Source organism: Asparagus officinalis, chromosome 4, assembly GCF_001876935.1.
Source record: "Asparagus officinalis chromosome 4, Aspof.V1, whole genome shotgun sequence".
Taxonomy (NCBI): Eukaryota; Viridiplantae; Streptophyta; class Magnoliopsida; order Asparagales; family Asparagaceae; genus Asparagus; species Asparagus officinalis.
In genome coordinates this window covers 48,384,473-48,398,603 of record NC_033797.1, presented here as the reverse complement: position 1 = coordinate 48,398,603, position 14,131 = coordinate 48,384,473, and the positions used below count along the sequence as shown (strand labels likewise).

Genomic DNA, 14,131 nt, shown 5'->3' with positions numbered 1-14,131 from the left:
AAGAAGAGATTTCAAAGAATTGGGGAGCAACTGGGCAGCATTTGGGTTTCCGCAAGAAAATTCTCACGTTTAGGAAAGGCCATACTTTATAATCCTCAGGAACTTGTATTTAATCTTGGTAGACGATGATTTGGATATTTATGTTGCAAAATAATGGGAGAAATTAATGTTGAGGATTACATGATTTGGGTTTCTTCAATTTACTCGGTGTGAATTGGCGATGTTGGGCAAACTTGTTCTATGACCTAAAAGAATTATATATATATATATATATATATATTATATTATATATATTTGGAGTGGCAACTTGACTGAGATAGTTTATTTGTTTGTAGGGATTACGAGAGTAGTAAATTTTTTTATTGAATGAGATGGGCGGCCTTCAATCCTGTTAGCAACTTTGTCTTTACGATATTTAAGTCTTAAGATCTTATATGCCATTTTTTTTTCTGAATCAATTGCACTATTTTTCTATGAATTAAGAGTAGTAATCTTTGCCAATGAATTTTTGCTTCATTTCTAAAGCGAAAAAATTGGTTTAGAATATTAGAAATGGCATCATTTCATGTTAACTAGACCAAATCTATAGAGGGCGGTTTTATTATTTCAATATTCTTTAGGGCCGCTTCGGCTTGTTTTCCGAAAAACAAGAAATGAAAAATGTCACATTTCATTGATATCATGACATTTCAGATTTTTCTCAGCATTCTCATTTTTTGTGTTCGTTTCGCAAAGAAATCACCATTTGAAACCGCGCAATGTCACATAAAGAGACAAAAAAGCCTGCAATAGTAACAGTGCATGTGTTTTCTATTTCTTGTGTTCGTGTTGAACAAAAAAATAGGGAAATGGAGAATGTGAAACATTTAAATAATCTTGTTTAATTCGCATTCATTGTTCCAACAGTGCTTTTTAAATATTAAAAATTCCATTGACTTTGACATGTTTCCAAGTGTTTTCAGAGGTTTTTGTTTGTGTAAAACGACATTCTTAAAAATGTGATGTGGATCCTACGTGTCGTTTATTTCTCTTAAATTTTCAAACGAAACCGAACTGAAGAATGGGAAAACCTTTGAAACCAAAAACCTATGTGGCACATGGGGGATTTCTTTGAAATTGTGAGGTGGCGGGTGTTTTCCTCATTTTTTTGAGCGGCAAACCGACACATTCCTTACAATAGAAAGGGGAAGCCACATTTTATATTTATTTTTAAAAGAAAAATATGTTTTTGGACGTACATAGCAACAACCATAACTACTGGGTATTTACGGCGCACATGAAAATCAAAACAAGGCTCCCCATGAGCTAGCGCACTGCTTTGCCGTGGTATGTTGATTACTAAAGCTGCGCCCACATTTCATATTTAGAAACTCAAAATCTACAGTGCTCGTAAATATTTTTTTCCTATCAAAAAGAAGGAAACATTCTGGTTAAGTGCAATTTTACTTTTTTTTAATGTAGCACAAGGAGTTATCATTTCATATACTGGGTTTATCTCCATTTTTAGTTTGACAAGTGGTGCTAAGACTCTTCTTTAAAAACCCATCAGTAGACGCCAGATGTTTCTTCTACTTTTTTTTCATGTTCTTTTATTCAAATTAGGAAGTTCATCAATCTTTTTGTTGTGTTGTCAAAGGTTTCATCTCGTGGTCCCTATGCTATGAGCCCACTATGGTTTAAGAGTCCTTAAGACCATCTCCAACCGGTCTATATACTCCCAAAACTTCACAAATTTAGGAGAGCTGGAACCTCTCCAACCACTATCCAAATTTGGAGATCTCCAAATTTGACCTCCAAATTTAGAGGGTGAGTGAGAAAAAAGAGGGTGCGTCTCTCATAACACTATTCATGCCGTTTATTAATTACAATTTATACCATTTTTTACTATTTGATATTTCTTAAAAATTACCACTTTGCATCCTTCCTTAGTAATTTAACAATTAAAATGTTAAATTTCAAATAAATAAATATAGTTAAAAAATTATTAATCTAATATTTGAAATCATATATATTTTGGAAAGGGCTCGTTAAGATCTTTAAAATGAAACTAAGATTAATTATTTTTAGTATTATTATAAAATTATTAATTTTTAATAAATAAAATAAGTATCAGACGATGAAATTTTAAAATCACGAGGATCTATTTTTAAACTCTCGATCGACACCTTTATAATGTTATAAATTTTTTACCAAATATAAATTATTAACAATAAAATTATTAACTTAAACATATCCACATATTATTTATTTATAATGCTTTTTTAATGAAAAAAAAATAAAAAGAAAAACATTTGGAGAGTGTGGGTTGTGAGCAACCCTCCAAATTTCACCCTCCAAAATTAGAATATTCTAGAAATTCCAATTTGGAAGGGCTGAAATTTGGAGGGTTATGCGTTGGAGATGCCTAACAGATGAATCCAAATTTGAATTGGCTCTGTGACGGAGAAGTACATAGGGGCAGGCTGACGCAGAAGTGACTGCCAGCGGTGTGATGTGCAATTATTGATTGCAGAAGCCCATTGCTGCCAAAAGAAACATTTTCAATTTTCTGAAACAACATCAGGAGCACAAGGACTGTCTCGCCAAATTTATCTCTGATTGTATCATGGACCATTGTCCTTGTTTTTTATTTAAAATTTTTCAGGTAAGTATAATTTAAGAAGCAAATGATGACTATCAAAATGCAAGAGCCACGACCCCCCCCCCGCCCCCACAACACACACACACACGCCACCCACCCACCCACCCACACCAAAAAAAAAAGAAAGAAAAAAAGAATATCAGTGCTCTAGCCTCTCAATCAGAATTGTTAGATAACAGGTTTCTTATCTGTTTTGATAACATGTTATTAGGATTCCTAATCTATTTTGGTAACATGATTCTTAATCTGTTTTCATAACTGGTTATTAGGATTTTTAATTTGTTTTGTTTTTTGCTTTAGAATTCCTAGTCTGTTTTGGTTTTAGGTTTTCTATATATATGGAACTTCTTAGAAGAGATTATGATCATCAAAAAGAGGAGAGTTGTAATCAGAGATTAGAGAGACTTTTGAGCATTGTGAGAGGGAGATATTGTGAGCAAGTTGAGAGTATTGGTTGAGGGTTAGTTTGTGAGTTTGTGAGATTGTAACTCTTTGTACTCTCCTTGATTTAGTGGAATCTCCACATCCTCTTCCCGTGGACGTAGGCAAATTGCCGAACCACGTATATCTCTGTGTTTGTGATTGATCCGTTGTATTTCAGTTTCGGATTGTGCTCGTGTGTGATTGGTTATTCTTCTCCCGTGCTTACGACTTGTTTGGTGAGCGAGCACGCTTCCGCATAGGCACGTGACAAGAATAAGCGATATAGGTTAAAGGTAATGGCCTATTTGATATCCTCCCTATCAGATTTTGTTGTCCCTTTTAGCAAGAATCCTTTTCCAGCAGCCCTAAGCAATGACTGTTACCAAAAGTCTAGTTTTACTATTTTTTTTTTAAATAATTATTATGATATGGTCAGATCTACGCCTAGTATATCTTGCAACAGATTATCTTAAATCGGTTTAGTACTTGACAAACTTAATACACTGCTCCCCGCCAACCGATAGATTTGGCTTGATACGCCTCCAGCTAATAGACAGAATAAGGAAGAGCTTTGTATTATATGAGAACTTGATACTTCTATTGACGGGGCCCTTTGTGACAGTGCACTCATATAGAGACCGTTCTCTTGTCTCTTCTTAATGGCACTTTGATTTTTTTCACTGTTTATTTTTGTTCCGATTATAATTTGAAATAGCTAGGTTGCATGTTTGAACTTCGAAATTTAGTTCCGTGTTTTCCCTTGCAATTGATGACACCCATTTGCTTCCCTTTTCAGCCAGAATGCGGCACTCTCAGCTGTGGGTATCTTCACTACTGCTCTTGCTGCTAGCAAAATCTCAGCATGCATTGAGGACCCCTGAGAAAAATGATTACTCAGTCCTCCAAACTTCTGTGTTTCTCTCCCCTCCTTTTTTTCTACGACCAGGTTCAGTGGCGAACGAGTTTCTTTTCAATATCCCTTTTCCAAGAGGCCACATTGCCCTCAAAAGTTTTGATGCAGAAGTCGTAGACGAAAATGGAGTCCCAGTCCCTCTTCATGAGACCTATCTTCATCATTGGGTTATAGAGAGATACTACGGGGAGAAGGCAACTCAATCTGACCATGACCTTTCGAAAATTATTCTGGCAAGAAATTCCGGGGTTTGCGAGGAAACCCTCGGCCAGTACTTTGGACTCGGCTCGGAAACACGAAAAACTTCAACTTGGGTCCCTGAACCTTTTGGTATAGAAGTTGGGGACCCGAAGAAGATTCCTAGTGGGTATGAGGAGAGATGGTTGTTGAATATTCATGCTATAGATACGAGAGGGGTGAAGGATCGTTCAGGGTGCACCGAGTGCAAGTGTAGTCTTTACAACGTGACTGTTGATGAATTCGGGCATCCTTTGAGGAAAGATTATATTGGAGGGCTCCTTTGCTGCTATGATAAGACTCGATGCCAATTAAGGGACGGGTTTAACGGTGCCGAGGCCAGGAAACTATACCTGAGGTATACTGTGAAGTGGGCACGGTGGGATGAGAGCATAGTGCCTGTCAAGATTTACATATTCGATGTCACTGATACAGGGAAGGTATCGGAAGGCCAACCTTCTAGTTGCAAGGTATGCATAGTATATAAAATTTTAATCAGTTTCAAAGGACTGACATTTCGACATTGCAGACGCGATGAAAATTATAAAAAAATAATCATTAAACGAGAAGACCATTTGTGATATTGCCATTATTTCATTCTTTTTTGTCACATTTTTCCTTAACATTTGCTGTGATGTTTTGTCTGAATCGGGCATTTTCTTGAGCTTCAGGAAGTCCAAGAGCTACGATATTCCATTCACTACCTGAGAGTCTCAACTCTTATTTATTCCCCTTTATTTGTTTTCTTTCAACTCCATATATGATCCTATATATATCATTCATACTCCCCGCTTATGTTTTGCATAGGAAATTACCACACTTTCTTCAAAACAGTTTCTTTTTTAGTTAACACAGTGCTATTATGGGAAAAGATTATCATACAACTATTTATAGTTGAACTATCCGCTCTAATGAATTACGGATTAATGTAGGTGGAGTACCGAGTTGATTCATGTGCTCCAGAAGTGGTACAGGATGGAGAATGTCTTGATACCAGGAAGACAAGTGTGGTCATTCCTCGTGGAGGCGATATTGTCTATGGAGTTGCCCACCAGCACTCAGGTGGACTGGGTTCTGCCCTCTATGGCCAGGTGGATACTATTATAAATCTGCATTAAGACTGACATTTATCATTGAACTGAGATTCACAATCACAACTCTGAAGTTGAGGGTAATAGTTTTATAATCTAACATGGCTGTTGGGGATTCGAAACAATCAATCGAACCCTTGCCCTTCCGGACCTTGTATTGAAAGTAGGAAAGTAGGAATAAAGCCACAAATAAAGATCTAACTCGCAAAAAACAGTAAAGGAGATGAACATACAGATTTAACGAGGTTCGGCAACGTGCCTATGTCCTCGGGAGCCACACCACACAATCTCTTTATTAATTGAAGAAGAAAATACAAGCTCTCAAACAATGGATTAATCTCTCTGAGATTCTCTCTCTATTTGCAGTCAAAATCTCTCTTTTTGATGTAGTACAAACCCTAAAATCGTTTGGGGTATATATAGAATCCTGGTTGAAACAGAATCCCAAAAGGAACAGGAAACTGCCAAAACTACTCACGGTCGACCGGCCCGGTCGACCGATCAGATTCCAGAGAGTTTGGCGGTCGACCGGTTCGGTCGACCGATGATCTGTCTGCTCGTTTTCTCGTCCTTTTGATTCTAGCTCTTGTCTCAAACTTTGGGTCTACACCTTAGACTAACAATCTCCCACTTGGAGACCAAAGTGCCTGCAATGAGTTCCCTCGAACTCTCCCCTTCTTCGCATGTATCTTTTCCCCGAAAAAATTCTTCTTTCAATCAACAATATCTCGACGATCTCGCCGATCCTCGTAGTGTGGCTTCGCCTTCGTCTTCTATTCGTGAAGGCCAACTGAAGTTGCGCATAACTCCAGTTTCTTAATGGTGACTGCCTTCGTCAACATGTCCGCCGGATTTTGACTCCCCAAAATCTTCATTAAATGCAACTTTCCGTCCTCGATCAGCGAGCGTATAAAATGGTATTTGACGTCGATGTGCTTCGTTCTGGCATGATATACTGGATTCTTGGCAAGATGTATAGCGCTCTGGCTATCACAATAAAGAACTCCTCTCCCTTGCTTCAGATCCAACTCTTCCAAGCACCCGTTCAACCAGATCATCTCCTTGCTTGCTTCAGTCACCGCGACATACTCAGCCTCGGTTGTAGACAAAGTCATAATCTTCTGCAGACGTGAGACCCAACTCACTGCTGTCGACACTAAGGTATAAACATACCCCGTGGTGCTTCGCCTCGTATCATGATCACCGGCGAAGTCCGCATCCACGTATCCCTGCAGCACCAACTCCTTCCTCCTGAAACATAGTTGCTTGTTCGTTGTTCCCCTCAAGTACCGCATTATCCACTTCACGGCCTCCCAATGCTGCTTTCCTGGGTTGCTTGCAAATCTGCTCACAACTCCCACTGCATGGGCGATGTTCGGCCTCGTGCAAACCATCGCGTACATGAGACTCCTAATGCCCAAAGAATATGACAACCTGACCCTGCTCATATGCTCTCTATCTGCATCTGTCTTAGGTGATTGCTCCTCAGATAGCTTGAACTGACTTTCAAGGGGTGTGCTAATAACTTTAGCATTCTATATGTTGAACCTCTGAAGTACCTTCTCAATGTATTCAGCTTGGCTCAATCTCAATGTCCCTTCAGCTTCATCCCTACTGATTCTCATCCCTAGAATCTGCTTCGCTGCACTCAGATCCTTCATTGCAAATTCCTTTGTTAGCTGTCTCTTCAAACTGTTTATCTCTTCTAAACACGGTCCTGCTACCAATATGTCATCAACATATAATAAAAAAATAATGAAGCTGGACTCAAATCTTTTGAAATAACAGCAATGATCCGAATTGCATCTTCTGTAGCTATTGTTCTGCATGAAGTTATCAAACTTCTTATATCACTGTCTCGGAGCCTGTTTCAAACCATATAAGCTCTTCTTGAGCTTGCACACCATCTCTTCCTTTCCTTCTTCAATGAAGCCAACAGGTTGCTTCATGTAGATTTCTTCATCCAAGTCACCATGAAGAAAGGCAGTCTTCACATCTAACTGCTCAAGGAAGAGGTCTTCTGCAGCTACCAAACTCAACACCACTCTGATGGTTGTGAGTTTCACAACAGGGGAAATATCTCCGTGTAGTCAACTCCTTCCCGCTGTTGAAACCCCTTCACGACTAATCTGGCCTTGAATCTCTTGCTTCCATCACTCTCCTGCTTGACCCGGTAGACCCATTTATTGTGCAAGGCTTTCTTCTGTGCAGGTAGCTGGGTTAACTCCCATGTCTCATTAGTGAGTAGAGAATCCATCTCCTCCTGCATCGCATGCTCCCACTGCTGAGATTCACTCACTTGCACTGCCTCTTCATAACACTCCGGCTCTCCGCTATCTGTTAAGAGTAGATAATCAAGTGACGAGAGGTATTTGAGATTTGGTTTGGGTACCCTGGATGACCCCCTAAGCTCCACGCCCTGGGTAGTAGCTTCTGCACATGTAGTCTCCTCCGTTCTACGGTCAGAAATGACATCGTCGCCCCCATCTAGAAGTTCCTCTAAATCCATGTACTTGGATCCACCTGTATCCGTAGTGCTGCTCCCTCTGCTTTGGCTATCCTTGGTATTGTACCTGTCCTTGTACATCACCTCCTCATTGAATATCACATCCTGGCTCCTGATGATCTTCCTGTTCTTTTCATCCCAAAGGCGATATCCGAACTCATCAATGTCGTATCCAATGAATGTGCACTTCTGTGACTTAGCTTCTAGCTTGTCCCTGACATGGTCACTGATATGAACATAAGCCACGCAACCAAATACCCGTAAATGTGAGAGATTTATCTTCTTTCCACTCCAAACCTCCTCTGGAATCCCAAAATCTAATGGAACTGATGGCCCGTGATTAATTAGGTAGGCTGCCGTATGCACCGCATCCGCCCAAAATGTCTTAGGCAGACCTGCATGTAGTCGCATGCTCCGCGCACGCTATGTCAAGGTCCTGTTCATTCTTTCTGTAATGCCATTCTGCTGCGGCGTCCCTGGAGTAGTCCTCTCTAAGCGAATCCCATTCGTAGCACAGAACCTCTTGAACTCCTCCAGCTCGTATTCTCCATCATTATCTGATCTCAAGCACTTCACCTTCAGATCTGTCTCGTTCTCGACCATGGCCTTCCACTTCTTGAAGATTTCGAACACCTCTGACTTGTGCTTCATGAAGTAAACTCACACCTTCCTCGAGTGATCATCGATAAATGTGACGTAGTATCTCGAACCGCCAAAAGAAGACACACTGGCTGGGCCCCATATATCTGTATGAATTAACTCTAGCTTCTGAGCCTTAGGTGGCCTTCCACCCTTCTGGAAACTAACCCTCTTCTGCTTCCCAAAGATGCAGTCTTCACGAACTCCGACTTCCACGGCGTCGATCCCGGTTAGCTTTCCTTGTGAATGTAGAATTTTCATTCCCTTCTCACTCATGTGTCCCAACCTATTGTGCCACAGATCTGTACTCTCCTTGCCAGGTGCAATTGCGAGGGTGTCACTCGCATGTGAAGTGAGGTAGAGAGTTCATGTTTTATTACCTTGGGCAACAACCATAGTACCGTTGGAGATTCTCCACGAATCCCCGGTGAATGTTGAAACGTAGCCTTCTGCTCCAAGCTGTCCCACCGAAACAAGATTCCTCTTCAGCTTCGGCACGTGTCTTACATTCTTCAAATTCTACTTAGAGCCCTTTATCTGTATCTGAACGTCGCCCTTTCCAACAATATTGTAAGGTTTATTATCCCCCAAATATACTTTACCAAAGTCCCCTGCTACATAGTTCTGAAGTAGTTTCCTATTAGCAGTGGCGTGGAAAGAAGCTCCTGAGTCGATGACCCAAGAATCAGAATCGCTATCCATAGCAAGGATCAAGGCATCCTGCACGATATGAGCCTCCTGCTCACCCGCATCCTTCTTTGGTGCTTTACAGACCGAAGACATAAGGCCCTCCTGGCCGCAGTTCCAACACTTCCCTTTGATAGACCTAACCTTCGAGTTCGGCCTCTTCTTCACTGATTTCGACCGATTCCTATTCTGATTTCGACCGATTCCTATTCTGATTTCGACCGATTCCTATTCTGATTTCCTTTCTTCTGGCTTCTGCCTCTCTGCTCGAAACTTAGGGCTGAACCTGAACCTTCTGATTCGGACGATTTCCTTCTAACCTCCTTGGATAGAATCATGCTAACAACCTCATTCAGCTTCAACTTCTCTTTCCCCGCCGAATTGCTGATTGACGTCACACAACGTGCCCAACTATCCGGCAACTGCGATAGTAGTAGAAGGGCCTGCACTTCGTCATCGAACGTGATGTTCACAGAGATAAGTTGATCAACAATCGTGTTGAACTCGCTGAGGTGCATCGTGAAGGACCGTCCTTCTGCCATCTTGAGGTTGAAAAGAGTTTTGACTAGATGTACCTTGTTTGCTGCTGACGGTTGCTCGTATATCTTCGCGAGCGCTTCCATAAGCCCCACCGTCGTCTTCTCCTTCAGAATATTGTGGGCTACTGATTTCGCGAGCGACAACCGGATTTGCCCTAGAGCCTTCCTATCCAGTACCTCCTAATCACCATCTGACTCCTCTTTCTTCTTTCCCTTTTCCTTGCCCATCAACGGGCGATACAAGTCCTTCTAGTACAGATAGTCCTCCATCTGCGACTTCCAGTAGGCGAAGTCTGAACCGTCAAACTTCTCGATCTTTGATTTGCTTTCCTCTTCCATGGCTTTCACACAAATTGCTGAACGAAGCTCTGATACCAGTTGTTGGGGATTCGAAACAATCAATTGAACCCTTGTCCTTCCGGACCTTGTGTTGAAAGTAGGAAAGTAGGAATAAAGCCACAAATAAAGATCTAACTCGCAAAAAACAGTAAAGGAGATGAACACACAGATTTAACGAGGTTCGGCAACGTGCCTACGTCCTCGGGAGCCACACCACACAATCTCTTTATTAATTGAAGAAGAAAATACAAGCTCTCAAACAAGGGATTAATCTCTCTGAAATTCTCTCTCTATTTGTAGTCAAAAGCTCTCTTTTTGATGTAGTACAAACCCTAAAATCGTTTGGGATATATATAGAATTCTGGTTGAAACAGAACCCCAAAAGGAACAGGAAACTGCCAAAACTACTCGCGGTCGACCGGCCCGGTCGACCGATCACATTCCAGAGAGTTTGGCGGTCGACTGGCGCGGTCGACCGATGGCAAAACCCGAGAGTAGTTTTCCTACAGGGTTTTGGCGGTCGACCGACCCGGTCGACCGCGACCTGATCCAAGCTCTCCCAGCTCTTGTGCACGTTCGCGGTCGACCGACCCGGTCGACCGCAGATCTGTCTGCTCGTTTTCTCGTCCTTTTGATTCCAGCTTTCATCTCGAACTTTGGGTCTACACCTTAGACTAACAATGGCTGGATCTATGAGCGGAGTGCTATTTTTTTTGGTGAATCTTGGACTCACTCACATAGCAGTGTCAATTTTTTTTAATTCTGTTTTACGTTGGAAATTGAGCCTCTCTTGCTCTGATATCAAAGCCTCTAGTACCATATCAAAGGGTCCTTGGTACCAGACCAAAGGATCCTGTGACTTCTGAATTAGGGTTGTGGGTTTTAGTTTTACACTCTTAACTTTCGCATTTAAAACACATCTACGTTTACTTTTACCCATTTTGCATCAAGGAGCATTTTGTTCATTTTTTCAAGAGCACTCCATCCCTTTAAAAATGCTAGTGTTTCATTGAAAAAGGTGTGAACAGAACATAGAAGTAGATGCGGAGAACAAACATGTTTAGCTCAGTGGGGTACCAATGGCTAACCACGTCTATAGATTTCCACAGCATTACTAGATCAGATGCCCAATAACCAAGTAGTAATTGAGCAAGACATCATGGTCTTCTGCGTTAATTTGTGTTTGTGTGTTGCTTGAATTTTGTCATTTTTTTCTCTTGTTAAACATTGAAATTATTTTAATAAAAATTTTATAAATAAAAAAATTTGTGGTGGTGGAATGTTGTGTAAATACTTATCAAGTTAAAAAAAAAAAATAGTCCAAATTAACAAAGTTTATATACTTGACAATCGGTAGTTTCAGGATTGAGAAATGCCTTTATATTTGAATGTGTTTATTAGTAGTTTAATGTGCATCATATAACTTTTCTTAAACCTTTGCACTTTGTAATCATGTCTGATTTTGTTATTTACAAAACTCCGAGCTGAATTGTTTTAGTAAAAGTATATAAATAAATAAATGAAAAAGGAATCTGTTGGATAGATGTCGTGTATATACTTACACAATTATAATATAGTCCCCGATTCAACAAGTTTACGTGACAATAGATAGTCTCTGTGAAAATGGCAAAGGAATTGAGAAAAACGTGAAGAATAAGCAAAACAGACTCCACGTATGGTGTCTGCCACACCGGTGGTAGAATCTGCCCTGTTTGCCATGGATGTGGTAGAATCTGCCTTGGTGTGGTAGAATCTGCCATGTTTACCATGGGTGTGGCAGACTCGTTTTTAGAATCCTAATCTATTTGGGATTGTGTTTTGTTATAAATAGAACCACGTTTTTTAGGGTTTCTTAAGGAGAGAATTAACATTGTTTTGAGCACTTTGAGAGGGAGATATTGTGAGGGAGTTGAGAGCTTTGGTTAGGGTTATATTTGAGTGATTTTGTGAGTTGTAACCCGTTGTATTTCTCCTCCATATAGTGAAATCTCCTCATCCTCTCTCCGTGGACGTAGGCAATTGCCGAACCACGTAAATTCCTGTGTTTGTGTGTGATTTTGGTCGTTATTTTGTGAATTGCACTCGTGTTTGGTTTTGGTTTTCTTCTCTCATCGCTCACCGACTCGTTTAGTTGTCGAGCATGCTTCCACACGGCGCGCAACAGTCTCCATATAAGAGGGATTGGAAGTGCCCATTTATTTGCATTTGTTTCCACGTGTTCTATTATTAGGTTGGTCTCAAATTATAAAACTCCATAAAACTTTGTTATCAATCCATACATGTATTGTTTTCTACAAAACTCTGAGCCAAATTATTTATCATGCTATCAAACTAATTGTACCCTGAGATGGCCCGCAGCTACTCCATCAGACTGTTGTGTCATACAACTAGAGAGATGATACCAAGAGTTTCATATTGGATTGTCCAAATACCAAATTATGATATCAATCAAAATAAATTTTCATTATTAGAAATTATGATGGTTTTTTCCCCCTCTACCCCTTAGGATGGAAGGGACTTATGCACTTCAGTCCCAACCTACGGAAACGGAGAGGAAGCAGGGAATGAGGATGGGTACATTGTAGGAATGTCAACATGCTATCCAAAGCCAGGCTCTGTAAAGGTTGCAGATGGAGAGACTCTGACTCTTGTATCCAACTATAGCAGCGCACAAATGCACACCGGAGTTATGGGACTATTCTACATCCTTGTAGCTGGACCACAAGCGCCTCCAAAGTCCAGATTGCTCTTCCACGACCTAACTTTATCATGTAAGCATTCTTTCTAATTTCGTTTTCTTGTGAAGTTGTAATTGGTTGTGAGATTTATAAAAGAGGCCACTGGGCAAAATGGGGTGTCAGCTCTTTGACATATAAGTCCTCACATCAATATGATATGACTAGTAAAAGGCTCACATGTCATGCATAGGACTGATAATCCTTTTGTAAAATGAGCTGTCAGCTCATATACAATTTTCCTTTTATTAAAAATGGTGAGCTAGTGCTTATCAAGTAAAATGAATTGTCGTGAGATATGGTGATACCATTTGTAGCTCTTTGACCTTAATAAACACACACGACAACAAAAGTTTCAACATTTTGAACTAGTACGGATAAAAAACCACCATACAAAGTTGCGGATTGCCAAAGGATGTCTTTTTATTTTTATTTTTTATGGAATGTCTATATGTGCTATATAATATGATCAATGACATGAATATTGGTGGGGTTGCAGGGAGGGAGGATTTAAGAGAATATTGGTGGGCATTTCTTGTAGTTGGCGTGATTGCTGTGGTCATCATCCGCATGAGCTATAGCCGAAAAAATGGTGAAGGATACCAATCTCTGTAACCAATTGATCCGGCCTTCAAATAATGTAACAGATTGTTGCTCTGTGTTACCTATGTATGCATCATTATGTACTCCTTCATCATGGTACTTCATCTTTACAGGACAGGTTTCCTTCAGTTGTATATCCTATCTAATTTGCTTATCACAGTGAGAATGTAAGCTAAGTTTTAAATTATAATTTATATAAAGATATTATTGGTTGTATATCTTCTATTCTTGATTTCGGTGCATGCCACGTAGACGGAAATATGGATGTCAAGGGCATATCTTTCTTTTTAAGATGTACGGCGTTCTGTGGGGCGGCGTGTAATTGTATTAGAAGTGCCTCAGATTAGGAGGAAGCGCAAAATAAGAAGTTAAGAGAAAAGTGAGGACGCAGAATGTATTTTTAAGGGTTCATTTCATTGTTCATTTTAAGGGTTCATTTCATTGTTCATACTTAGTTCTACTAAAATTTCCGTATACATAGTTTTCAGTTCCAATCTGATCATTGGCTATTTGGTTCCTAGAAGATTATAGTTTCCATTCTATTTATAATTTACAAAAATCAAATGAAATTAACTGTTTATCTTGCTAGAACTACTACTTTCTTTTACAACAATAGGGATTGTTCGGTACCTCACAAATTTAATTGAGAAGCAAACTGTGGTAATTGTAACTCTTAACTATGTTTACAAATTACAACAATTTGCAACTATATTTTTCGGTCATTAGATGAGCAATACGAGCTGGACGATCTTAGGTAACATCTGGACCACCTAGTAGA

The 14,131-nt window shown here is 40.1% G+C and overlaps 1 protein-coding gene across 2 annotated transcripts in view; it reads left to right on the top strand.

Moving 5' to 3' along the window:
* The window catches only part of LOC109837392, a 15,967-nt gene extending 2,486 nt beyond the window's left edge, over positions 1–13,481 (top strand). Inside the window, exons 2-5 of one of the 2 annotated variants that reach the window (XM_020405622.1) lie at positions 3,861–4,684; positions 5,147–5,305; positions 12,522–12,786; positions 13,250–13,481. In XM_020405622.1, the coding sequence (XP_020261211.1) occupies positions 3,866–4,684; positions 5,147–5,305; positions 12,522–12,786; positions 13,250–13,365 (1,359 nt within the window). In that variant the 5' untranslated portion in view covers positions 3,861–3,865 and the 3' untranslated portion in view covers positions 13,366–13,481. The remainder of the gene's footprint in view (positions 1–3,860; positions 4,685–5,146; positions 5,306–12,521; positions 12,787–13,249) is intronic. The other variant, XM_020405623.1, reaches the window with a different exon arrangement.